The sequence below is a fragment of the Ursus americanus genome, chromosome 33, assembly GCF_024610735.1.
Source record: "Ursus americanus isolate L20-20 chromosome 33, mUrsAme1.1.p, whole genome shotgun sequence".
Classification (NCBI taxonomy): domain Eukaryota; kingdom Metazoa; phylum Chordata; class Mammalia; order Carnivora; family Ursidae; genus Ursus; species Ursus americanus.
The window spans coordinates 2520001-2546396 of NC_142159.1; the positions used below are offsets into that span (position 1 = coordinate 2520001).

General features: G+C 42.9%; 1 protein-coding gene across 5 annotated transcripts; it reads left to right on the plus strand.

Moving 5' to 3' along the window:
• The first annotated feature begins 2269 nt into the window (after positions 1-2269).
• Positions 2270-25592, plus strand: MEAF6 (MYST/Esa1 associated factor 6). Of its 5 annotated transcripts, XR_015722816.1 has the most exons (9): positions 2270-2409; positions 3657-3772; positions 6397-6484; positions 6632-6677; positions 10265-10306; positions 17486-17678; positions 21585-21642; positions 22265-22298; positions 22804-25592. XR_015722816.1 is itself a non-coding variant. In XM_087858628.1 (8 exons), the coding sequence occupies exons 1-8, from the start codon at positions 2320-2322 to the stop codon at positions 22810-22812; spliced, it is 618 nt and encodes a 205-aa protein (XP_087714754.1). In that variant the 5' UTR covers positions 2270-2319; the 3' UTR covers positions 22813-25592. The 5 variants fall into 5 exon arrangements, 4 of the variants coding, with proteins under 4 accessions (XP_087714754.1, XP_045638248.1, XP_045638250.2 ...); XM_087858628.1 differs by lacking the exon at positions 21585-21642; XM_045782292.2 differs by lacking the exons at positions 10265-10306; positions 21585-21642.
• The last annotated feature ends 804 nt before the right edge of the window (positions 25593-26396 follow it).

The window sequence follows — 26396 nt, forward strand, 5'->3', positions numbered from 1 at the left end:
GAACTACCAAAATTCACCTGATATGAAATAGATAATCTGAATAGTCCTATAATTATTTAAGAAACTGAATTTGTAATTGAAAAAGCTTCCAGGGGCACCTGGGCGGCACAGTTGGTTAAAAGTCGGACTCTTGGTTTTGGCTCAGGTTGTGATCTCAGGGTCCTGAGATGGAGCCCCGTGTCAGGCTCAGTGCTCAGCACAGAGTCGGCTTGAGGTTCTCTCTCCTCCCTCTGCTCCTCCTCAAATAATTATAAATAAAAAGCTTCCAAAAAGAAGTGTCCAGGCCCAGATGGTGATGGTTTCACTGAAGACGCCTACCAAATTTTAAGAAGAATTAGCACCATTCTATATCACCTCTGCCAGAAATTAGAATATCAGGCAATACCTTCTTAACTCATTTTATGAGGGCAGTATTACTTTGATATCAAAGCCAAATAGGACAGTACCAAAAAAAAAAAAAAAAAGGAGAAGAGGAAGAAGAAACAAAAACCCTACAGACCAATATCCCAGAAATTTAGCCACAAAAATTCTGGATATTAGCAAATTGAATCCATCATACATAAAAAGAGTTAGACAACATGACCAAGTGAGGTTTATTCCAGATATGCAAGACTGGTTTAACATGTGGAAATAAATCTATATAATCCACTATCCCAAGAGGCTAGAAAAAAATGATCATGTCAATTGGTGTAGAAAAAAGCATTTAACAAAATTAAATACCCATTAATGATAAAAACTATCAGTAAACCAAGTGTAGAGGGGGAACTTCCTCAACTTAATAAAGAGCATCTACAAAAATCCTACAGCTAATGTACTTAATGGTGAAAGACTGAATACTTTCCTTCTAAGATAGGGAAGGAGTCGAGGATGTCTACTGTGACCACTCTTATTCACTGTAGAACTGGAAGTCCTAGCCAGCACAATAAGGTAAGAAAAAGAAAAAGCATGTAGATTGGAAAGGGGGGAAAAAAGAAAAGAAAACACAAACCTTATTTGCAGATGAAATGATTGTCATGTAAAAAAAACAAGGAATCTACAGTAAAACCCTCCTAGAATTAATAAGGGAGTTCAGCAAGATTCAGGTTACAAGAGCAACACACAAGAGAAATTATCCGGAATGCAGCAGAGAGACAAAAAGATGGGAAACAGTGGGTAAAAAAATAAAGGATTATTATGTTCAATTTGAGTTCCAGAAGGAGAGAGGAAAATGAGGCAGAGGAATATCTTAAGAAAAAGAGCTGAGAATTTCTCAGAACTAGTGGAAGATACCAATCTGTAGATCGTAGAAACCTGAAGACTTCCAAGCAAGGTGGAAAAAAAAAAATATATATGAAAAAAAAAAAATCCTGTTTATGGTAGTGGAGCTGCAGAACCCTGAAAGATGGAGAGCAGAGGCTGGAGAAGTAAGCAAGGGCCAAATGAAAACCAAGTTAACGATGCTGGTCTTCATGGTAAAAACGAATATTTGCATAATTCGTATTACTTGCCAAGCTCCTAGGTGAAGTGACTTAACTCCTCCGGACAATTGTACGAGATAAGTACTATTACTACCTCCATTTTGCAGATGAGAAGTTGAGACTAGTGAAATTTACTCGTGCAAAATGGCACAGCGTAGCTATGATAGAGGTAGGATTTTGAACAAGGTAGTTCTGGCTTCGGTTTGTGACCTTAACCGCTACACAAACTTGTTTTTCTAAAGGGCAGTGGGAAGGCATCGAAAGGTTTTAACCAGGGGAGTGACGCCACATTTGCTTTCCAAACACCAACCATCCTGGCACCACTGTGGATAAGGATCCAACAGAGCTTAGGGTGGGAAGAGGCGGCTGTGGGAATAATGGAGCTAAAAATAGGGAAGGCCTGGACGAAGGGGAGGTGGCCGACAAAAGCGAGTGGACTGCGGGCTCCTCCGGAGGCGAGTCCTCAGGATTTGGTTTTGTGGGGGAGAGGAGAGCGACGATGATATTCACGTTTCTGACTCCGGCAATTCGGCGGACAGTGCAAGTCATTCACTGAGGTGACTTGGGAGGAGTCTGGTTTTGGACAAGGTGAATTTGTGGTGTCTGTGAAGCTAAGCCGGCCGCCAAGGGGCCGAGGGCGGCTAGGACCCAGTGTCGGGTCCATCACCTGCCCGTCCAGGAGCGGCGCGCGCGAGCTCGAGGGCCCCCGGCGAGGCGCGGCGCGGCGCGGCGCGGCGCGGGGCGGCGCGCGGCTCCGGAAACCGCGCGCGCAGGCGCAGTGCAGCGCGGGCGCCCCCTGGCGGGCGGCGGCGCGCAGGGACCGCCCCCAACCTGGCGCCGCCGCCGCCTGCCTCAGCCCAACATGGCGATGCATAACAAGGCGGCGCCGCCGCAGATCCCGGACACCCGGAGGGAGCTGGCGGAGCTCGTGAAGCGGAAGCAGGAGCTGGCGGTGAGGGGTCGGCAGCGGGGGCGCTCGGTGGGGGCTCGCGCCCGTCCCCGCCTCCAGGCCCCGGCCCGATCGCGCCAGGCCGTTACTCCCCCGGCCCAACGCGGCGGCCGGGAGCCCGGCGGCCTGAGGCCGGCTGCGCGTTCCCCGGCCCGCCGGCGCCACGGCTTCCCGGGGCGCGGCTCCGGAGCGGGGTAGTCGGGGCTGGGGGGCGGGGCACGGAGCGGGGGAGGGGGAAGGGGCCGGGGCCGGGGCCGGCGGGGGCGTGGAGGCGGGATGGCGCCTGAGGTGGGGGGCTTCTGTGTGGGAGCTCGAGGAAGGCGAGTGTCTGTGAGCTATGGGCTAGGGGCGGTTGTGTCCTTGGCCTTTGCGAGGTGGGTGAGGGCGGGGAGGTCTGTGGTCTTTGAGGGGTGGGTTCGGGTGTGTCTGGGGGCCGTAGGAGACTGGTTCGGGCTTGCCAGTGGGCTTGGAGGGGGTGGGGTAGGAGGCGAGTGTGGGAGGGGGACCCAGCCATCCAGTCTGGCCTTTGGAGGATGGAGGGGACGCATGTCCTTTTGAGGACTAGGAGATGCATTGGATGGGGTTTTTGACGGGCATGGCTGTGATGTTTTCGGGAACATGTAGAAGGTGACAGGCGAGGGGGAAAGGACTCAGTCCAGGGAATTGAGAATTGTGACATGCACTCAGGGTTCCAGGCACCCTGGTGGCCACCCCTTCCCCCTCCCCCTCCCCCCCCCCCCGCGTTTAGGCTTGGGCACCGGGGAGGGCCATCTCACCTGAAGCCGCCCTTCCACGTTTCCATGGCAACTGACAGCCCAGTGCCGGCGTTCTCTCAGAGCCTGCGGGGAGGGGAGCGAGCTGGCGCTGGAAGGCTGCTCGCCCTTTCCTCTCCCCAGTAGCAGTACCTTTGTGCGTGGGAGTGGAGACTGCTCACGTTCTGCCTGAGCGGGGGTTCTTGGCAGCTGGGTTTCCACGAGCCCTCTGAAGTATATGCAGAATTTTGCACATTTTTCTGGAGACAGGCTCTATACGCTCCCTTCTATTATCAAAGGGCTCCAGCAAGACAGGTCTAAGGTCTAGACTGTCTTAGTCTAAAACAGCCTTCCTCTCCCCATGTCTTGTCTTTTCCAACCGGGGTGGCTTCCTGTGGTGGAACTTGAATGTCTAAGGCTAATATTCAGTTTGGTTTGGTCAGAGTTAACGTTTGCATTTAAAAGGCATTATCCATTTCCTTGTTTTTCATCTCCCAGGAAACACTGGCAAACTTGGAGAGACAAATCTATGCTTTTGAAGGAAGCTACCTGGAAGACACTCAGATGTATGGCAATATTATTCGTGGCTGGGATCGGTATCTGACCAACCAGAAGTGAGTGTCAGAAGCTTGTGGCGTTGGTATTGTGCCCTAGTAATTGTTTTTTGGACTGTCTGTGTTCTTGCTAGCAACTTTGCAGGGAGGCAGTAGTAAAGTGATGGTGTGGGAAGTCGTCTGGGGTTCGACTTGGACTCTGCCTTAGCCTCTGCCTCACTGAGTAATTGTGGACAAATCCTACATCTGGGAAATAGGGAAGGTCGGGCCCATGGTACAGGGTTGTGTGAGGCGTAAACAAAGTGCAGCAAATGACAGTACCTGACATATCATTTTATTAGTGTTTTCCATTTTTTAATCAGTTGTGAGTCTGACCTTTACAAACTTTGTCACACCTGTGTGCTAACCATACTGCAGTTTATTTAGTAATAACTATTCTTGAAAACTGTCTAAGCTTTTTAAAAATTTTCAAATTGGAAACACTTTAAGTTGAAATAGTACTGTGCACACTTGATACCTTTTGCCTGCATCCATCAGTTGTTACCATGTTGCCACATTTGCTTTCTCTCTAATGTGTATAAACATACACACACCTATATCTGTACTTAAACATTTTTAGAGCCTCCTGGGTGGCTCAGTCAGTTAAGCGTCTGGCTCTTGATTTCAGTTCAGGTCATGATCTCAGGGTCTGGGATTGAGCCCCATGTCGGTTGCGTTGCTGGGCGTGGAGCCTGCTTAAGATTCTCTCTCTCGCTCCCTGCCCCTCCCCCTCCTCTCTAAAAAAAAATTTTTTTTTTTAATTTTGATATAATTACAGATAACATAGGAAGTTGCGGCAATAGAGCGGTCCCATGTACCCTCACCCAGCCTTCCCCCGTGGTTGGGTTTTATGTAACTAGTAGAATATCAAGCTCAGGAAACTGACGTTGGTACGATGTGTGTGTGTAGTTCTGTCACCGTGTGTAGATTCCTGCGAGCGCCACTGCAGTCAAGATATAGAAGCCCTTCATCACCACACAGATATCCTGCCTGCTACCCCCTTATAGTTATAGCTTCCCTTTACCCCACTTTTTTTTTTTTTTTTTTTTTTTTTACTTTGGTAACCATTTAAACTGATAACATGACACTTTGCCCATAATTATGTCAGCAGTTACCTCCTACGAATATTTTTCTTACCTAACCACAGTTATCACACATAGAAAATTAGCATTACACTAATAGTATCATCTACTGTGGTCTTTATTCAAATTCCCCTAAGCGTCCCCAACGTGCTTTGCTGCCTTGTTTTGATCCATTCAATGTTCATGTACTGTATTTGGCTATTGGGCCTCTTTCGTCTCTGTTTAGGAGAGTCTCCTACCCTTTTTGGTGGTGAAGTTGTTCATGACATTGTCTTGCAGAATGTCCCAATTCCAGATTTTTCTTTTTGTGACCTCGTGAGAGAGTCTTTAAGGATTTTTGGCCAAAATGTTGCATAAGTGATTTGTATGCCTGGTGTGTCGTTTACCTCTATTTTGTTGGGAGGCACATGATGTCATATTGTCCCATTATTGATATGAAGTTTGAGCATATGATTTCTCCCTTGTAAAAATTCATTTTTTTCTTTTTGTAATTGGAGGCTATACTTTTAGACAGTGTGAATATATTGCTCCTCCAATTTTTATTCAGTGGTTTTAATATCCATTGTTGATTTTTACCTGACTCACTTAATATACTGCTGATTCTGATCCTTGTATGTGGATTACTGGCATGTGGAAAGAAGAATCTTCCTTTCATATCTTCTCTCCCTTTTGTTCTCTATCTCTGGCCCTCTCTCTTTAATATCACTAGAGACCAATGGATTAAAAAAAAAAAAGTCAGCGTGTTGAAATCTAATGCTGTCACTTTTTTACTGTAGAGCCTTATTTTTTACTATAAACTTATTGAAATATACACAGAGAAGTGCATACATCATAGACATACAGCTTAGTGACCAACAAACACACCCATCCTTACCCTTTTCAGTGCTTGGTTTGCCCCATATGTGGACAGCCTCTTCCTGCTGATTCCTTTGTCTTTTTGACGTGACCCTTTAATCTTTGAGCATTTTTGTGACTTTCTGTCCCAACAAGGTGTCTTAGACTCATCTTGTCCTTTTCTTATCCCAGAACTGATACCAGCTATTTCCTTAAGGAACCCTGGTTTGTTCTTTAAAAAAATTTTTTTTTTTAAGATTTTATTTTTTTAAGTAATCTCTAAACCCAGTCTGGGGCTCAAACTCACAACCCTGAGATCCACAGTCGCCTGCTCCACCGACTGTGCCAACCAGGCACCCTGTGTTCTTTAAATTTTTTCAATTAGGCTTATCTGACAGAAACATTCCATATCACTAGTCTGTGCTAATTGTTTTTAAAAATAAGTATCAAAATAAATAGGTATTAAAATGACAGTAACTGTGAACCAACTAAAGTAATGGCCTACGGTGGAGCACCTGCCATGTATTGGTAACCGTTGCTGTCTGTGTAGCCATTCAGCGTAAAGGTCGTTTTGGTCAGTCCAAACGGTGTGGAGGCATTTCCGTCTGAAAGTTGGTATTTAAAAAGAGAGACAATGAGAGAGAGAGTTCCTTACATGTGCCCTGGACTGTCTTCAGCTTGAACCATAGATACAACTTGGTGCTTATGAGTTTCTTGTATGTGTTTTAGAAACTCCAATAGCAAAAACGATCGAAGGAACCGGAAGTTTAAGGAAGCTGAGCGGCTCTTCAGTAAATCCTCAGTCACTTCAGCAGCTGTAAGTGAGGGGGGGGAACCTTTCTGTGGCCCATCGTGGAGGAACACCTCAGTTAAATTTCTGCGAGTTTTCTCTTTCCCTGCTCTCTGAGTGCTCTCCGGAGGTCTGTGATAATTTTTCTAGTAACGGGTGGTTTTTTTCTTTTAGGCAGTAAGTGCGTTGGCAGGAGTTCAGGATCAGCTCATTGAAAAGAGTAAGTTTATTTTTTTACTTCTTTATTACTTTATTTTTAAGCTACAATAGCCCTTATATTTAATTCCTATCCAACCGTGTATCTGAAGACTACATCTCTTATACTCTTGCCTCCTCTTTCTAGAAGTTAGGAACCCTTTTGAGTTTCCTTAATCATGTCTTTTTTTCCTTTTCCTTTTTTTTTTTTGAGGAAGAAACTTCCATGTCCTTCCTGCCTCTTCTGTCATGCAGAGGTTGGCTGTAGCTACTCAAAGACACAAAGCTATGTCTTCGTTGCTGCTGAGTGTTAGGGAGTTTTGTTGTATTTTTTTTTTTTTTTATTTAAAAAGAAAATCTTTTATCATGGAAAATTTCAGATAGATCTGATAAAGCTCCATGTCCCCAATTTAATAATTCTTAGGAAAATCTGATCCTGTGAACAGAATGTACCTGTGTGTTCTTAAATATAAAACACAGAGTACATAGTATTTACTTTGTGAGGAAATTGTATCATTCTCCACAGGTAAGCCATATAGTTTAATTCTATTTTGATGTCTAGTGATGGGATATAGATCTGTACGTTTATCTTTCTGAGTCAGACTCTATGTAGCTGTCTGTATTGGACACTTTTCCTGTGCACTGGATCATTCTGAAACATAACCTGCTTTTTGTATTGTGGTTGCGTACTTCTCTCAGATGGTATATCTTGCGGCATCCAGTTTTTGTGTTTGCACTGGGCCAGTGATTTCAGGAAGAGGGATTTTGGTAGTTTGGGGATTAGAACTACTCGGTGACTTTATTATCTCTGTGTACAGGTTTCTAAATATCTAGAAAATTCTAGAAAATGTCTCTTCGTCATTTCCATTCAGATATTCAAGCTCAAACATTTTATCTAAAACCAAACTGTCCTGTTTCCTTCAAAACTTCTCTGCTTAGTTTTTCTGTTATAGTACTTTTTTTCTCCCTCATTTGAAAGTTTGTAGGCATCTTGGACTTTTTCCTGCCAACCTAATCAATTACACCAAGTCCTTTTGATTTTTCATTTGCTATAGCTTAAATAAGTTAATTCTTATTTCTTTTCAATTAATTGCCACTTCTAGAATGTAGAGGTAGTATTATCTGCTTCCTGAAGTCCTGAGACTGATTAAGGAACACCCTGGACCTCACTGCTGTGAGTTGAAGTGGAATGATGTCTGACTCCTCAGTTTTTACAAAAGCCTATAATCCTCCTTCTGGCTCGGTGGATGGTTCAGCATCTGGCTCTGTACTTAACTACCCACACAGAATGGCTGCACCTAGGTACTCATGAGGAAATGAGCCTGAAAGCCACCGCTTGCAGAAGCTTGCCTGAAACAAGCACTTATGTCTTAAAGGTTTTCTGAAGCAGGTGTGGGCCATCCATACCCCTGAGATCGTCCCCTTGAATTGAGCTACATCCCTGGATTATGTCACATTGGTATTTCTTTGTCTTCCCTACAAAGTTGCATTTGATGAATTATATTTTGGTCCTATTAAATGTGCTACTGTATTTATTGTAAGAGAATGTTGCAAATGTTTACTATCATCACTAATTTTTATGATTTTTAGGAATAGTTGTTTTTCCTGAGGGGAGCCTGGGTAGCTCAGTTGGTTGAGTCTCCGGCTTTTGATTTCCGCTCAGGTCATGATCTCGGGGCGGGGGGTAAGATTGAGCCCCACGTTGGGTGCCCCGCTCACCTGGGAGTCTGCTTCTCTCTCTCTCCTCTCCCTCTGCCCCTCCCCCTGCCCCCGCTCACACACGTGCACACACTCTCTCTCCTTTCTCAAATAGATAAATAAATCTTTAAAAAAAAAAAAAAAAGGAATAGTTGTTTTCCTTGAACAACTAGTTGGGTTTTACTGAATATCTGATAATGGACTGTTTCTTTATATAGGTGCTAAAATGTTCAGTGGTTCTCCTCTGAAAGCAAGTATGAATTTACAGTATGCATTTTGGGAATGAATCTTAGTGTTGCATCCAGCTTACTTTTCTATTCCTCTTTTTTTAACTTGTCTCATTTTAAATTTGTTTTATTGGATTTTATTATATGACTCTTGGTAAATGCTTTGAATTCTTTCTAGAATAGGGAATTACATAAATACTGGAGTTTATCAGTTCAAATGGTCAGAGCCCCTTTAAAGTAATTCTGTTGAGTTCCGTCTGTTCTGTCTCACCACCTGTCATTACCATTTCCTCCTGCTGTTTTTTTTCTAGAGGAGGGGGAGGGGCAGAGGGAGAGAGAATCTCAAGCAGACCCCCTGCTGAGCAAAGAGTCCGATGTGGAGCTCCATCTCAGGACCTTGAGATCATGACCTGAGCCAGAATCAAGGGTCGGACACTTACCTGACTGAGCCACCCAAATGCCCCTCTTCCTGCCATTTTTTAAGAGTGTATTTTCGTCTTGATTTTCTCCAGTCAACCTCAGTGTGTCTAAGTATGAATTTCTTTGCAGTATCTGGCTTGGGTTTCATTGGACTTCTTGAAATGGTGACTTGGTATTTTTTATCAGTTCTGGAAAATTCCTAGCAGTTACCTCTTCAGATACTGCATTTGTTCTGAGCTCTGTCCCATCTCTTCTCCTACTCTGCTTACATGTATGTTAAACTTTCTCATTGTATCCTTTATGTCTTTTATTAGCCCTTCCATGTCTTCTGTCTTTGCCTCTGGGGTGCCCCACTAATTCACTAATTCTCCTTTCAGTTGAATCTGACTTGCCGTTAAACCTTTCCTTGATTTTTAAAATTTTTTGTTATTAAATTTTTAATTCCCAGAAATTCCACTTAATTATTTCTAAAATCTGCTATGTAATTTTTCAGTAGCTTTCTCTGAAATTATTTTTAAGCTTTCTTTTACTTCTTTAAGCAGAATAAACCTGGTTGTTGTATATTCTGTGTTTAATTTCAGTCTCTGAAGTCCTTAAAGATGTGTTTCTGTTGTTTGTTGCTTCCGCTGGTCATTACTCGTAAAGTCTAATTCCCTCTGTGCCTGGTTATTTTTGACTGTGTACTGCTCATTGTAACTTCAGGTATTTGTAGAGTAATTTGAGGGTGAGGATGAAGGTGCCATCTTCCAAAGACTTTATGTTTTCTTCTGCTGGGTGCTTCGACCTCTTTAAATCAGATTGAGGGTCCCTGAAAGACTCAGGAGATGAAACCAAGCTTTAATTCCATGAGAGGAATGGTCTGCTTCACCTTTACTCTTTTTCCTTTGTACAGAATCTCTCCAACGTCTCAGGATTTCTGTATAACAAATCTTGTGGAATGACTCCCTGTGTTCTTGATTTTTGATGTGATGAAATACACATTCTTTTCTGTTAGAATTTGGAGTTACACATTCTTAGATCTCAAGGATTTTGGAGTTCAAACCATTCTGAAAATTTTCTTTAAAAGTGCATTACTTTCTGCTTCCTTTGGCTTATGTACCCGAACTAGAATGATAGAGTGGATTAGCACGGTCCCTCAAGGGGAATTTTGTGCAAATTAGTGAAGGATTGTGTGTTTTTGTAAAAAGAATAAAAGAAAAACAACCAGGCAGATTGTACCCAGTTTCCTTTAAAGGATCAGTGTGGTTTCTACTGTTTGTTTCATCAGACTCCTCTGAAGCTTTCGTCAAACCAGATCTTTCCTCAGCAGGTATGTCGTTCCAGTGGGTAAGCAAATGCTGCACGAGGCATTGTTGGATATCTTTCTTTCCTCTAAAGTTTTTGTGCTGATCAAAGTTAGTGCCTTGGCACTGTTCAATAGGTGTGTTTTGTTTCAATAAGTAAGAGTGTCTCATTTGTAGGTTTATTGCACTTAATCAAAATCTGGCATTCTTTAAAAACAAATTGCTTACTTATATGTCAGTGAGAAATGAACTCAGGTGTCTTTTCCTGGTGAGCCCATTATAGGGTTGACTGACTCACTGCTGCACTTCAGGGTGTTGTAACCCACCCCTTTTGCTCTCACTCCTCTCCTGCTTCCATGAGCCAAGAAAAGACAATTATTGGGGCGCCTGGGTGGTTCAGTCGGTTAAGCATCTGCCTTCAGCTTGGGTCATGATCCCCTGGAGTCTCAGGATCAAGCCTCCGTGCTCGGCAGGGAGTCTGCTTCTCCCTCTGACCTTCCCCCCTCTCGTGCTCTCTCACTCTCTCTCTCTCAAATAAGTAAAATCTAAAAAGAAAAAAGGCAATTATTCTTTGTGGTCGCACTTCGTAATTTAGCAATGTTTAATCTAGTGTCCCTGGCTGCATTCCCTCTTATAAACCACTTCTAGCCCAATAATCCTAAAACGTGGGTTTGTGCAGAGAACTCAGGAAGCATTGTTTGATGTCACTTCTCTGCTTAGAAATAACTTGATGACTTTGCTTTATGTCCTGTTAGCTACTATTTTACGGCAAATTGTCTACTGTTTAGAATTTGACTTGCGTGTTTATAGATCTCAAGGATGTTGAGACTTGACCACTTACTGTGTTCTAGATATTACGCAGCCACTTGCCTTTATCTCATTTATTCCTAAACTGCTTCTTGAGGATAGGTACAGATTATAAGCTCCTTGAAAGTAGGGAATGTTGCTGTAGCTCCAGCGACGACCCCAGTGCCTTGTCTATAAGGGATATTCATTGTAGAGACAGATTTCCCATTTTACAGATGGAGAAACAGGGTGTGAAAGGTTAAGCAACAAGTCAGGTCTTTTTTTTTTTTTTTAAAGATTTTATTTATTTGAGAGAGAGAATGAGAGAGTGAGTGCATGAGAGGGGGGAGGGTCAGAGGAAGAAGCAGCCTTCCCGCTGCTGCTGAGTAGGGAGCCCGACATGGGACTCAGTCCTGGGTCTCCAGGATCATGACCCGAGCTGAAGGCAGTCGCTTAACCAACTGAGCCACCCGGGTGCCCCACCAGGTCAGATCTTTAACCATCATCTCATACAGTCTCCATAGGTCAGATCCTTTAATCTGACACTCGTGGCTCTTCTTACACTGTCGTGCTATTATTTCAAAACCTCTCATTTCTCGGGGCGCCTGGGTGGCACAGCGGTTAAGCGTCTGCCTTCGGCTCAGGGCGTGATCCCGGCGTTATGGGATCGAGCCCCACATCAGGCTCCTCCGCTATGAGCCTGCTTCTTCTTCTCCCACTCCCCCTGCTTGTGCTCCCTCTCGCTGGCTGTCTCTATCTCTGTCAAATAAATAAATAAAATCTTAAAAAAAAAAACAAAAACCTCTCATTTCTCAAACCATCTGCTTAAGGAATGTTTGATTCATTTGTCCCGAATGTACCTTGTGTTTTCTCATCTCTGCACTTTTGCATGTATGATTTTTTGTACTTACTTTGGCTTCTCATTTTTCAAGCTCCAGCTTAAATTCCATCTCCTCAGTGAAGCTTTTCCTGAATAATCCACTCTTTCTTCTCTGGCTCCCGTGGTACTTAATATCCATATCAGTCCTTTGGGACATCTGTTACTGCCTGGGGTGTTATTTCTTCAGAGAAGTGACACAGGTGGATTCTCCATTCACAGGGCTTTGATTCAATTTACACTGTTCTGTATGTTGCTCACGGGTGCTTACAGAACATGACCGACTCATCCATTTACTCAGTACTCCCATAGCAGCTGGTTCAAGATGAGGAAACAGTTGGTTCATTAATGTCATTCGGTAGAATTGCAATGTAGGCAAAATTTGCTGTATCTAACTTACCTTTCTTATTTGTCTCCCACTTTTTTAGTTCATCCTCTCTTCTCGTGCCCAGCCCTACTCTGTCCTGTGCCCCTTCTGTCATCCTGTCTATGATCCAGAGATTTTTTGTGACCTCCTGCGCCATCAGCCTAGTCCATCCCTAATCAGTGCCTCCACCATTTGCAGTTTTAGAGATGACATTTTTATCATAAGAGCAGGACTGGCTATGGGAGAAGAAGTCTGTCCTGATTGTCCTGATCATACTTCTCCATTTTAGACTCATCTTTTATATTTTGTTAGAGGTTTTTTTTTATTAGAAAAGTATTATATTCTGATTATACTAAGTCAAACTACTTAGAAGTGAATATGAAACAGGTTAATTACCTCGTGTTGTACTTCAGCCCCAACTTTCTGAGGTAACCAACATTAACAGCTGATATTATCCTAACACAGCCTCCTGTACACACACGCACATGCACACACACAGAGTTGGGGATTTTTTTTCTCACTTGGTATTTTAATTATGTCATAAGGGGGATTTTTTTTTTAAAGAAAGAAATTGGATCCAACCAGTGCATATTACCTGCTTTTTCACTTACCACACACGCTCCTGCAGGTTGAGTGCATCCAGAGAGAAGTGTGTAGAGTAGTGATGAAGAGCCTGGGCTTTGGAGCCAAACTGTCCTTGAATGTGAATCCCTACTCTTTCGCTTATTAGCTGTGTGACCTTGGGCAGGGTTCTTAAACTCCACCCTCTTCAGTTCCCTTCTCTGTCAAATGGTCATCATAGTTGTACAGGTTTCTGTGAGGGTTGTAGGTATGATATATGTAAAGCGTATAGACCAATGCCTGGCCTCTAGTGAGGACTCTGTTAGCTATCGTTATAACCTCACATTCTTTGCAAAAGCTGAAGATACCCAGCAGTCTGGTTGTGCCTCCTCCCTTGGTGAGTATTCACGCTGTCTCCGTTTTCCCCACTATAAACAATGTTGCAGTAAACTTCCTTGTGCACCAGCTTGTTTGTAATGGACTTTTTATTTCTATTTGACAGTGTCCCAGAAGTGGCATTACTGTGTCAAGGGTGATTTTCATTAACTTTAGCAGTTACTTTCTGTGGTATAGTGGGAAATAGATATTTGGTCTTTGTCCCCTGCTCCGGCACACAGCTCCCTAAAACCCTCGGAATCTCCAGAGTGCTAACAATGACTAGTGCATGCTGCGTACCAAAGACATGGGGATGACTGAGGACTGGAGGCCCTACAGAGCTTAAGGATGGGGCTTTGGGGCCCCTTAGAACTTTCAGCCCTACCCGGAACCTCAGAGAGGGGGGGAGGAGGGAGAGACTGAGTTAATCACCAGTAGCCAATGACTTAATTAATCATGACCGCATAATGAAACTTCCTTAAAAACCCCTGAACTCTGGGGCGCCTGGGTGGCTCAGTCGGTTAAGCATCTGACTTTGGCTCAGGTCATGATCTCAGGGTCCTGGGATCGAGTCCCGCATCAGCCTCCCCTCTGAGTGGGGAGTCAGCTTCTCCCTCTGACCCTCCCCCCTACTTGTGTGTGTGTGCACGTGCTCTCTCTCTCTCTCTCTCTTTCAAATAAATAAATAAAATCTTAAAAAAACCCAAAACCCTAAACTGTGGTACTTTTGTTGGTGTACAAAGTGAGGTGCTAGGAGGGTGGCGTGCCCAGAGAAGGCATGGCAGCTCCCCGCTGCTCCCCATACCTTGCCCTATGCATTTGGCTGTTCCTGAGTTGTATCCTTTATAATAGACCATTAACAGTAAATAAATTGTGTCCCTGAGTTCTTGGGGCTGTTGTAGCAAATTATGAAACCTGAAGAAGGAGTTTAGGGTACCCCTGATTTATAGCTTGTTGCTTAGAAGTATGAGAGGCCTGGGACTTGGGACTGGTATTTGAAGTGGGGGGGCATGCTTGTGGAACTGAGCCCTTAACCTGTGGGTTTGCCCTAGTTCTGGCAGTAAGTGTCAGAATGGAATCAAATTGTTGGTGTCTGGAGAATCGGGGAATTGATCTTTGGTTTTGGAAAACACCCTAGAGTTTCCAAAAAGAGTATCTCCATTTACAGTCCTAGAAGCATAGCTTGGGAAGGCCTGTTACAGATATTATTGAGATAAACTACTGGGAAAAGTGAATACTTTTTAACTCTTTATTAAAGTGGATTTTTGAATCCATACAAATAAAGAAGGTAAAAAACAAACCCCTGTGTACCCATCACACTGCCCCAAATCCCAGACCATGGTCAGTGCCCTGTCCATACCCGACCTACTCTCACTTCCACCTCCTGTGTGACATTCAAAATCATAGACGTCATACCATATTCTTGTATATTCATGTTTCAGTATGTATCTCCAAATGATAGGTTTTTAAAAATTGTGGTTAAGAACACTAAAAACAGGGAAGCCTGGGTGGCTCTGTTGGTTAAGTGTCTGCCTTCGGTTCAGGTCGTGATCTCGGGGTCTTGGGATCGAGCGCTGCATCGGGCTCTCTGCTCAGCGGCAAGTTGGCTTCTCCCTCTCCCTCTGTGATCTCTCTCAAATAAATAAAATCTTTAAAAAAAAAAAAAAGAACACTAAAAACAATTTCCACAGATTTTTTTTTTTTTTTAAGTAGGCTCCACACCCAGTGAGGGGCTTGAACTCACAACCTGAGATGAAGAGTTTTGTGCCCTACCGACTGGTACAGTGTTGTACAGCAGATCTCTAGAGCCTGTTCATGTCGTGTAACTGAAACTTTCTACTCCCCGTTTCTCCCTTCCCCTGGCAGCCACCATTCTACTCTCTGCTTCCGTTGAGTCTGACTATTGCAGAGACCTCACATAAATGGTGTCATGCAGTATTTGTTCTTGTGTGACTGGTTTATTTCATTTAGCGTGATCTCCTCCTGGTTCATCTGTGTTGTAGCATATGACAGGATTTCCTTCTTTTTTTTAAGGCTGAATAGTATATTCCACTATAGTGATATACCACATTTTCTTTATCCGTTCATGCATTGATGGACATTTAGGTGTTTTTCACCTCTTGGGTAATGTGAATAAAGCTTCAGTGGACATGGGAGTGCAGGTATCTCTTCAAATCCTGACTTCAGTTCTTTTGGATAAATACCCACAGGTAGGATTGCTGGGTTGTACGGTAGTTCTGGAAGCTAGGCTCTTACCACTGTAATCACACCAAGGAAGAAACTCCTCAGCAAAACAAGTATTGCTGTTACATTTCTTTTCAATGCTGAATAGTACTCCGCTATATGAATATACCACATTTTATTTATTTATTCGTCAGTAGTCATTTGGCTAGTAGGTGTAAACTGCTGTGAATATTCATGGCAAGTTTTGTGTGAACCTGTTTTCATTCCTCTTGGGTATATAGCTAGGAGTGGAATTGCTGGATCATTTGGTAATTCTGTCCTTAGCCTTCGAGATACTGCTACACAGTTTCCCAGGTGGCCGCACCGTTTTCTCTTCCCATCAGCCATGTATGAGTGTTCCAGTTTCTCCACATATTTATATATTTTTTCTTGTTAGGCTTCCTTCTGTGGTCATATCTAAGAAACCATTTGCCTAATCAGATGGGTTCTAAGAGTTTTATGTTTTTAGCTCTTACATTTAGGCCTCTGATACATTTTGAGTTAATTTTTGTGTATGGTAGGAGATAGGGGTCCAATTTCATTCTTTTCTTTGAGGATGTCCAGTTGTCCCAGCATTATTTATTGAAAATACGATTCTTTGAATTGTCTTGTCACCCTTGAAAGCCATTTGACCCAACTGTAGAGGTTTATATCTGGACTTTGAATTCTGTTACTCTGTATATCTCTTATGCCAGTACCACACAGTCTTGGTTACTGTAGTTTTGGGTACTAACTGTTTTCCAGTTTTTATATGAACTTGGTTTTCCTGAACCTTTAGAAGCACGATTCATCAGCATACTTTTTCTAGCTTCATAGCTGTAGAGCTCCCTCTTCTGTTGCTTTCATGACATGTTCAAAAATAGGGTCTCATGATTTCTGAGGTCTGTTCCGTTTCTCTCTTCCGCATTTTGGGGACCATCTCTTTCTTTTACTTTTGTACCCATGTGCGACTCAATTTGAAATCCCTTCCCAGCACTTTATAATACAAAGATATAAGAAGAAGGAAACTGGTCCCTGGTCCTGTTGTCCACATAACCCCTTTTGACAGTTTTTAGCAACAGTGTACAAAAAAGAAAAAAAAAAAAAAGAAAGAAACCATGTACATATTTGGGCTCCTTCAATAGTTGAGTAAAGTGAAGTGAAAGTATTCTTCCATCCTTATCTATTATGGTTTCAAGAAATTCCTTTCAGGAAAAAATAGGTGTACTTCTGCCAGAATATATGTAATTGTTCTTAAAAATACATATTTATGCAAATTCTTTTTGAATTTGCTTATTTAATATATATAAAGAATATTTTAAAATTGGGAATATGTGTCAGCTGAGGAATATTACTACCATTTTTTAAATACTATTTTTTTAAAGATTGTTATTTATGAGAGAGAGAGAGAGAGAGAGCATGCACACAGGGAGGGGGAGGGGCAGGCAGAGGGAAAGCGAGAAGCAGGTTCCCCGCTGAGCAAGGAGCCTGATGGGGGCTTGATCCCAGGATGGGATCATGACCTGAGCCGAAGGCAGACACTTAACAGACTGAGCAAGCCATCCAGGCATCCCTTAAATACTATTCTTAAGATTTCTCAGAGTAATGGGGCTCCTATCCTCTTGAGCTCCCTTTCTTGATAGACAGGATTCTTGTACAGTTTGGGGAAGGAACCCAGGCTTCTTGTATAATTATTAATCCTATTAGTGCACTTGCTGTTTAAGTGACCTATATGCAGCCAGGAGGGAGGTACTCCTGCTTGCATGGTCCCATCCCCCAGCTGTCCTTAGGTTGCTTCTGGTTACACTGTTTCAGATTACTTGTGTTTCCGGAACTCTGGTAACTTTGATGCTTTGACTGTACAGTATCCTCTCTGTCAGCCAGTATTTTCCTGGCAGTTAGAACGTATGGTCCTGGAAGATGGGAAATAGTTGTTTTTTTTATCTGGCAGTGCTCAACAACATCTTTCCTGGCTGACGGACAGACTGCCTGAGGAGTGCTGCTGATGCTTTTGGGACTTTTGTTTATTCCCTCCAGGGGAGCCAGGAAGTGGGACGGAAAGTGATACTTCTCCAGACTTCCACAATCAGGAGAATGAGCCCAACCAGGAGGACCCTGAGGATCTGGACGGATCTGTGCAGGGAGTGAAGCCTCAGAAGGCTGCTTCTTCTACTTCCTCAGGGAGTCATCACAGCAGCCATAAAAAACGAAAGAATAAAAACCGACACAGGTCAGTGGCAGGGACCTCCCCTCTCCCCCTCCAACCCGGCCGCCCCCACTCCCCTGCCCAGAGCTGCCGTGACCATTGCTGCAAAGGGACTTTATACTAGAGTAAAAATTCGTCGGAATTGGTGCCGTCTTTCTGTCGCAGATGGGGAGAAATTGCTTTGGTCCAAATGAAATAGGCGACATTTTCGCCAGTGGAGGAATGGGTGGGCGTTAGAGTAACGGTGAGGGAAGAGAGCCTTCTCACTGTTTGTAGTGTAGAAGAATTTCATTCCATAAACACTTTTTTTAATATGGTGCATCTGAGGAGGAGAAGGGGAAGTCTGTAAAATAGGACTTGGAATATGGCACTAGTACGTGTTGGGAAGCTGCCAAGTGGAAGAGAGTCTTTTGCTCCTAATCCTGGTCCCTGCCTGCGCTTACTCTCTTGTGGGTGGACAGAGCTGATTGGACATGCCTTTTTTTCTTTTTGAATACAAGGTGTTTGATTGCTTATGATTTCTTTGTTTTATATATCTCTGTAATATGCTGATTTCAGATATCAGAGAAGAATAATATAAAGTCTGTAAGATATGAGAGTACCTTTCTAGATAATGTTTGTCCACTGTGTGTGGTTTTTTTTTGTTGTTTTTTTTTACAGTGCGTAATGAGATAGGAATGACATCAGTGGACAGAGAGGTCAGGTGTCACCCAGAGAGGATTTTAGCATTCATTCTGCCTGGGGTTTGTATGATAATGCCAGGGCCTATTAACTCAGATAATTGGAAATTATACAGCTGTACTCAGAGAGGGTGATGCATAGCTTCTAGAGTGAGCAGTCTTGCCCTCACCTCAAACTTTCTTCTGGCAGGCATGAAAACCAGGTATCCGTATGCTGGCTTTTGTCCTGCTCCTCTTAGGAGTTTACATACTGAGGTGAAAGGGCGCCAGCAAGGAAGGGGCGGGGTTCCCTGTCCTCCGGTGCCCTTCTGGGTTGGGTTGCTCTATTCCTTCCCACATCGAAGGCATTCACATTGTTAGCTTCGTGGTTGCACATGGGAATGATAGAGAATGAACTTGAACTGGTTTAAGCCTCCTAAGCATCAACAGATTCTTTAATTCTTTTAAGAAATTTTCTTGTCAATGGTGGTGGTGATTTTTATGCTGCAGAAGTAGTATTTCCTCCAAAGAGTGACTCAAGATCGCTGCTTAACACTTTCCTGCAGACCAGAAATCACTATGCCAGTCTCATGACTGCAGTAAGAAATAGCAAGAATTGCACAACTTTTTTTTGTGCGTGTAAGGTTAAAGGCTATTTGATCACTGTGGTAGGACTAATGCTAGCTTGTCACAAACAGTAGCAGGGAGCCATACTCTTAAAATATTTTTTTAAATTGTTAAGGTAATTAAATGTCATGCTCTGTGTTGCTTTTAAATTTACGCCAGTGTTATTTTAAAGTAATGGTTCTTTTCCTGTTTTACAGTGTCTAGATTAGGGGGACAATTCCTTGAAAGTTTCTGGGACATAGTTTCCATTAGTGATACAGTAGATAGCTACTGTTTATTGTAGGTGATACTTCCCTTTTTTTAATGCCATGATCGGCTGACTGATAAAAAGGAATTAGACATGAACTTAACTTCCTCCTGTAGGTTTCTAGTAGATTTCTATAGGAACAGTACTTCTTTCTACCCTTTTTTCCTCTGGTTCCCAGAGCTAACTCCTTCCAGAAAAATAGAAGGATTTATAAAGATCTTGGATGTTATTTATTGCTTTCACAAATGGTGTTTTCTGTTTGGAAAGCAGGATCCCTTTGTCATCCCCCTGGTTTACTATCTGGCTGGCCTTCTCCCTTGGCTGTAGGCGCCTCTGTGCCCCAAGGGAGCAGAGTGGAGCTGATTTGCCTTCTTTCTGTGTAAAAAGGTTCAGTGCACCAGAGTGGCATCTCGGGGGCCAGTGAAGGTTCTCAGATTCCTGCCATCTTCAGTCAGGAAGTGTCCAAACCCCTTGCCCCCGACTCTTGTCTTTGTGGTTCTTTCAGATTGTGGGAGGGTGGAGCACTTTGTTCATACACATTTGTACATTTGCAGTCAGTACAGTACTTGTTTCTCCTCCCAACTTACCACGCCCCATATACTCAGATAAGTCCGTAGTAAATTATTTCAACAAATGTCTGAATGCCATCTGTGCGCCAGGCACTGTTGAGGGGTGAGTCAAGCAAAGTGGAAGTGAATATGTTACTGTAGCAAAAAGGAGTAACTCTCAGATTTGTCCTTAAAAGTTGAAATAATAACTTACAGCTGCTCTTAGAGTTTTTACTAATACACAAACGTCTAGAATTCTTCTAGGTAGTTTGTGACATTTTCATTAAGTAGGTACAGTCTAATTTGTGAACAAAATTAAGTGAGGCTGAAAATTAGATTTTTTTAAAGTTTTATTTATTTATAGTAATCTCCACCCCCAAAGTGGGGCTCAGACTCACAACCCCGAGATCACGAGTCTCTTCCGGCTCTTCCAACTGAGCCGGCCCGATGTCCCTAAAAGTTAAATGTTTGGTTTTAGTTCCTGGTTTGTACCTGGTGTACTCTTCCCCAAATGACTTAAGTGAGGTGGTTGCATAAGAGATATTGAAGTTATGCTTTCTTCCAGCTTCACTCTTGCAAACATGGGCCGGGAGGAAAATAGAGCATTTTGCATATTGTTTTAGCACCTGTCTACAGTGTGAAAGGTGTTGGAGCCAGCCAGAGAGCTGATGTCATGCTCAGGGTTAATGTTTGCTTTGGAGGTCCGCCCAGAACCATGGCCTGTTAGCAGCCATGTGCTAAACAGCCTCCTCCCCTGTACTGTTCCCTTCCAGATCCCCGAGGCGCAGGTGTTTGTGGGTGTCAGCTCTCCTTTGTTTTACGGGGGTGGGGGGGTTGTAGATTTGGGTGTTCTTTTTTTTTTTTTTTTTTAAGATTTTATTTATTTATTTGTCAGAGAGAGAGAGAGAGCACAAGCAGGGGGAGCAGCAGGCAGAGGGAGAAGCAGGTTCCCCGCTGAGCAAGGAGCCGGATGCGGGACTCGATCCCACGACCCTGGGATCGTGACCTGAGCCAAAGGCAGACGCTTAACCGACTGAGCCACCCGGGCACCCCGATTTGGGTGTGCTTAGTACTAGCCCTGACACAAACAGTTACTAAATCAGGGGCAAAGTGATGTGACTGTGCAGTTTTCTGGAACAAGACTGTCACCGAAGTTTATTCATTTGACCCTTGGCTTTCTAGGATTAATGCTCCAAAAAAAGAGTACCGTGTTCCCTGGACATTCTTAGAACTTACAACTTGAGTTAAAAGTTGCAAAATGTTTTCTTTCAAAAAATTTATAATGTTTTTATCTTTTATGTTAGAGTATATTGTGCTGAATTGTTAGTACTGTCTTCAAAGCACCCTTTCGTTATATGACTAAACCCTTCTTTCTCTATTTCTTCTAATGCCCTATTTATATTTTTCACTACAATTACGTATTTTAAAAGTTCTAACTCTGAATCTGGCAGCTAATAGACGGCTTGCAGGTGCCTCGTTTTCTAATGAAATAACTTTTCCTTTCATAGTCTGTTCTTCTGATACGAAATCCAGTGAGGGAAGGGACTCTCCCAACCACAGAATCTTTGGTGCTTTGATGTTTGGAACTTTATGGCTTAAGATTCTTAAAGCTGATTTTATTTCTACGAATCTTGCTAGGGTGGCTAATCGACTAATTTATTCAATTAGTGTATTAATTTCTATTGCTTTCTTCCTTTCAAATGCTGCCCCTCAGCCCGTCTGGCATGTTTGATTATGACTTTGAGTAAGTTTGATTTGAATTAGTATTTGTGCTGTGTTGTTTAGTGTGTAGAGACCAATATGCCTTTTTGAGACCTTTCTAACCCATAGTTTATCTGTTTAATTGTAGGTATGTATATTAGGTTAGGCTGGGAAGTTTTTTTTAAAAACAGAAAAACGTGATGGAGGTAACATTTTATTTAATAACTTAAGCAAAATTAAGTAAACTTCACTTTTATGCATTTTAATTTCTTTAAAAATAGATAACCTTTACTTTAATTCACATTTAAATTGATTTTCTGGCTTTGCTTCATAAGGAGATTAATAGTTTAAGATCTTGATATTTTGCTTTGGAAAGATTTAAAAATTGAAATTTGTTTAATTTCTTTTGTGTTTCATGTCCAGAAATACAAACTCCTAGTCTCTTTCCTGTTCTTAATCATTACGTGTCTCAGTGATTATCAGTGATATAGTTACAAAGCTAACACATTAACATAGAGCATGCCCTCTTAATCCAATCTCTTTAATGCATAGTACTGAATAGTTTTAAAATTATATGGCTTTCATAACTGCTGTATATTTCTTTTTGTCATCTAAGTTTGCCTTGTGGCGAGAGTATCTGCTTATGTTTTAAAATACTTGCTTAATAATATCTGGATAAACAACTAAATACGACATAGTCTAATGAAGAATGTGGGTTTTACTTAACCAAATAGTCTTTGTTATAGCTTGTGCCCTATGCAGTAGCTGATTCCTGGCCCCTCTTTCTGTAAATTAAAATGCAAATATGTTTTATCTTTTCTATCACAGGATTGATCTGAAGTTAAACAAAAAACCACGAGCTGTAAGTATCAGCCAGACCATTTCAGAGAGGCTGGTGATTTTGTAGCTAATTAGAAAATGTGTTCGTCTTCGGAGCTGAGTGTTCCTAATCTCAGGTTACAGCTCTCATTTTAAAGGCTGGGGTATCCATTTGGATACACTTCAACTTTTAGGTGTTACTTAGGTTTTTTTTATATTTTAGATAGAGAGAGAGGTCACACATTTTTACTGAAGAAAAATTCCCTTTGATTAAAGAATGACTTGTTAATACTAGTTGTTTTTATTTTTGTTTTATTTTGTTTTGTTTTTGCTTGGTGAGCTCAGGGAGCCCAATAAGGGCAGAATTGATGTTTCGGTCCCTCTGTGGACTTGGAAGTTGGGACATTTTCAGATGTGAAGTATTGTCTGTTACATTTGAAGTAGAATGTTTGACTATAGAACAGCTCCCTAGCAGAGTTTATGAATTTTTTCTTAGGTTTCAACTAGTGTTCTGAGAGTAAGTTGGGACTCTGTTTTTCTCTCTTTAGGACTATTAGAAGACTCATTAGTGCAGAAGCTTCCAGGCTGTAGAGCCCTGCTTCCCTCCTCCAACCTCACAAAGATACATACCCCTCACCTGAGTGCGCGGCCATCCACCTCTGCTTTCCCAGACCCAGTGCCTGTGACTCTGAATAGTTTGTTCTGAAACGTGGTGACAAGTCATTTCTGTAAGACCACATTGGATCATTTACTGTGTGTCATTTTTAGTAACAGAACTGCAAGAAGACCAAGACATGGTTATAATTCCAGCAAGTTGCTAACTGTGCATTTCTCCCTTCTTGGAATGAATGTGTCCCCCCCAAACTGGCTGGCACCAGCTTCATCTGTGATACCCATCGAGAAACGTTCTCTGGTTTTGTTTTATGCTGAAGGTAGAACATAGGTCACGTTTCAGAGGGAGGCTGTAAATATCGGGCATTTTCTTATTTTGTTTGTGTTTTATTATTTTTCTATTGTTTTTACCATCTTCTTTTCTTTGGGGACTTTTTGTAACGCCCTTGTACAGCTCATACCTTCCTGCCGACATATCTGATCATCTGCTTCATGCAGTTGCCAATATTCTCAACTGAAAATAATCTGGTTTACCATAAAGAAAATGGGGAACTTGGCTCTGTGTTTTTGCAGGGGGAAGGTAAAAAGGGTTTATTTAATAATTACCTATCTTAAATCTTTCTGCCTTGGAAGCAGTTTCATGTTCAAGGAACAGGAGAAGCTGAAAAACCTAAGTTTAAATCAATCCTTTTAAAATAGATATTTTTATTCTTTTATATAAATAAAATTTCACAGGTGTTGACTTCTCATGCTTTACTTTTAAACCTGAGATTGTTTTTTCGCTTATTTTATTTATTCGTATCATGCCTTATGGAAATTTCTTCCTTTTTCCATTTTTCTCTCTTTTCTGGTATCTGCCTGATGAAACATTGCTCTGAAACTCACTAAGGTGTATGGAAAGGCTCGACACTGCACCCATAGCTGGTATCGTATGGGGCTCTTGAGCAGATTGAGAGAGAGGATCTGTGAGCACCTGCAATGCCCAGCAGACCCCCTTCCTCACAGGGTCGGCCGGGCTGCGGAGCTTGCCGATTTGTTGAACTGTTACCTGCCTCTAGAGTGGTGCTTGGCCTCAGCTGCTCACGGGAATCACGTGGGAAGCTTAGGGACCCACTGATGCCTGGGTCCTACCCCCAGATACTCCGGCTGGGGTGCAGTCTAGTGACTGGATTTCCTTCCAAAGAGTCCCTGGGATTCTGATAAGAAGCCAGGTTGAGAACCACTGCATGAGGAGTGTTTGATTGGAATCCTATGTTGTGAATCAGTCTAGAGGATAAGATTTGGGGCCCCATCCTTCCTTCGACGCTGTCTAGTCATAGTCCTTGACTTAGGCCCATATCTTTGTTAGAACAGATATGTTCCATTGTGATGATATTGGTAGAGCCGAATACGGATGGTGTCTGTTAGCAAAACGAATCTTCCTTGTCAGATGTGCAAAAGCTTTCACTCTTGTTCTCTAATAAATTTTTTTTTTTTTATTCTGTGGCTAATTAGATGTCTTTGGTAGCAGAACTCCAATGTCAGGGTTTTTAAGAAAATAGTTTCTTATATTTAGATTGTTCCTTAAAAAATGAAAAAAACAATTCTAAAGCTAAAACCATAGGGACCAGAGGATTTCTGTACCCTCCTTTGTCACTTTCTCTCCTTTCCCAGGAGAGAGAAGCAGGCCTTCCTGCAGTCTCCGTGGCCTGGAGGAGAGCACACAGCAAACCTGAGAATATTTCTTTCATAGTTTTACATTTGCTTGAGATCTGGTGGGATTACCCTTAAAAAGCTGTGCTACGTAAAAACATACCTGTGTATATGAGTACACATGTATGTCTGTGACCATGGTTAGAGGTAGGCTGCTTGCTTTATACTTAGTTTCTCTGTAAGGTTTTCAGTCATTGATTAGGGGACTCCCAGGTTTTTCTGTAAACTGGCCACAGGCTGAAGATATTTCAGTTCTGAGAGCCTGCTTATGTCCTCTAAATTGGGGAGGTTTAGGCAAAACCCCCAGGAGATGCCTACCATGCTTGTGATATTTGTCACTTTGGTTACGAACTAAGTTTGTTCGACAGACTTAGATGTGACCAGTGACCCTGTCAGAGTGGCTGCCAGGACCCCTGAGAGGGGCTTCCTTCTAGGCAGGCCTTCACCGGATTATTGGGGTCTGGAATAGTATTTTGCTTTAGGCCTTTAGCCTTCTCATCTCCACAATGGGAAGAAGTTGCCCTTTGCTTCTGTTGGTTATAAGACATTTTAAAAAATCCAGGCCCGTGGTAGTTCTATTTTATGTCTTCTTCTGGGAGGATGGTGTCTGTACACAGCTCCCGAGGGAGGCTCAAGTATGCTTGCTCTTCCAGGGGCTGAGGAAATCGTTGATTTTGTTGAAACTCCAAATGTTCTAAGTAGCATCAGACCCCGCAAGCTGAAGATGGAGAGCTGGGACACCCCACAAAGGAGAAGACCGGCAGCTCTGTGGGGCCAACGGGAGGGCCTGAGGGAAGTGCCAGGAGCTGGACGGGGCCGGCGTGGGCTGAGAGCACGGGCGTTCAGAGCTGCTGTCCGTCTTGGGGGCCTCGGGAGTGCTCTGAGAAACGGAGCCTTTGGGTGCTGTGGAATACTCTGTAAGTACCCTACAAGGAGGGTTGTTGATACCTTGACCTGTGTGATGAATAAGGGAATTGAAGCAAGTATTTAAATGGCCTAACTTTGAAAGGAGTAAATATGCTGTTTTGAAACACTCTGAGACCTAGTTTTTGCTTTTATTCTGACTTCTCTGCCCCTCAGCCTCACTCCCAACTACTGAGGCATGAATGACGACGTGTAAAAGTGCATGTGTGAAGCCCGCCACCAGGGCTGCTTTCCCGGGGCCGTGTGGAGCACAAGCGTGTGTCTTACACGTATACTTCTCCGGATTGCTGCCCTGCTCGGGGCCGGGGAAGGTGACTAAGGAGAAGGAATTGGGACTCTCACTGCTGTGTTCATGTAAATGTTACCGCGTCTGAGTTTTCTAAGTGGTAAGCTTCAGGACTGGAAACAATTTTCACTTTGGAAAACTCTTTCTGTAGAGTAGAAGTTCTCACTGCTAAGATGGGCTGCGCTGTTGATTCCAACCCCCACACCAGCGCAGGGTGGTGGTCCCCAGGGAGGAGCGTATGGAGGATGGCCCATGGCTTGGGGGGGGGTTTTGGGGGACACATAGCAGGCCTTCAATTTGTATTTATTTTCTGGCTCAGCCTTTTTTAGTTGTCACTTTGAATGTGTTCTATAATATGCATAAATATTCATTAGTACATGTAGATTATTGATAAATAAACGGTAGGTTGAACCACAAGCAGTTGCTGCACTTCAGCCATTTCGATCTTCAAACCGGGCAGTTACCCTGATTTAACAACATAACACGTGTTGGGGGTATGTATGTGCTGCGTGTTTACCGTTCGGGTACAAGAATAACCTTCGGAGGCCCCTGGCCGATGGAACCCTCCTCAGATCCCCACCCCCATAACTTATTTCTGTACCCTAAGGAGGCTTTAAAAGATATAAT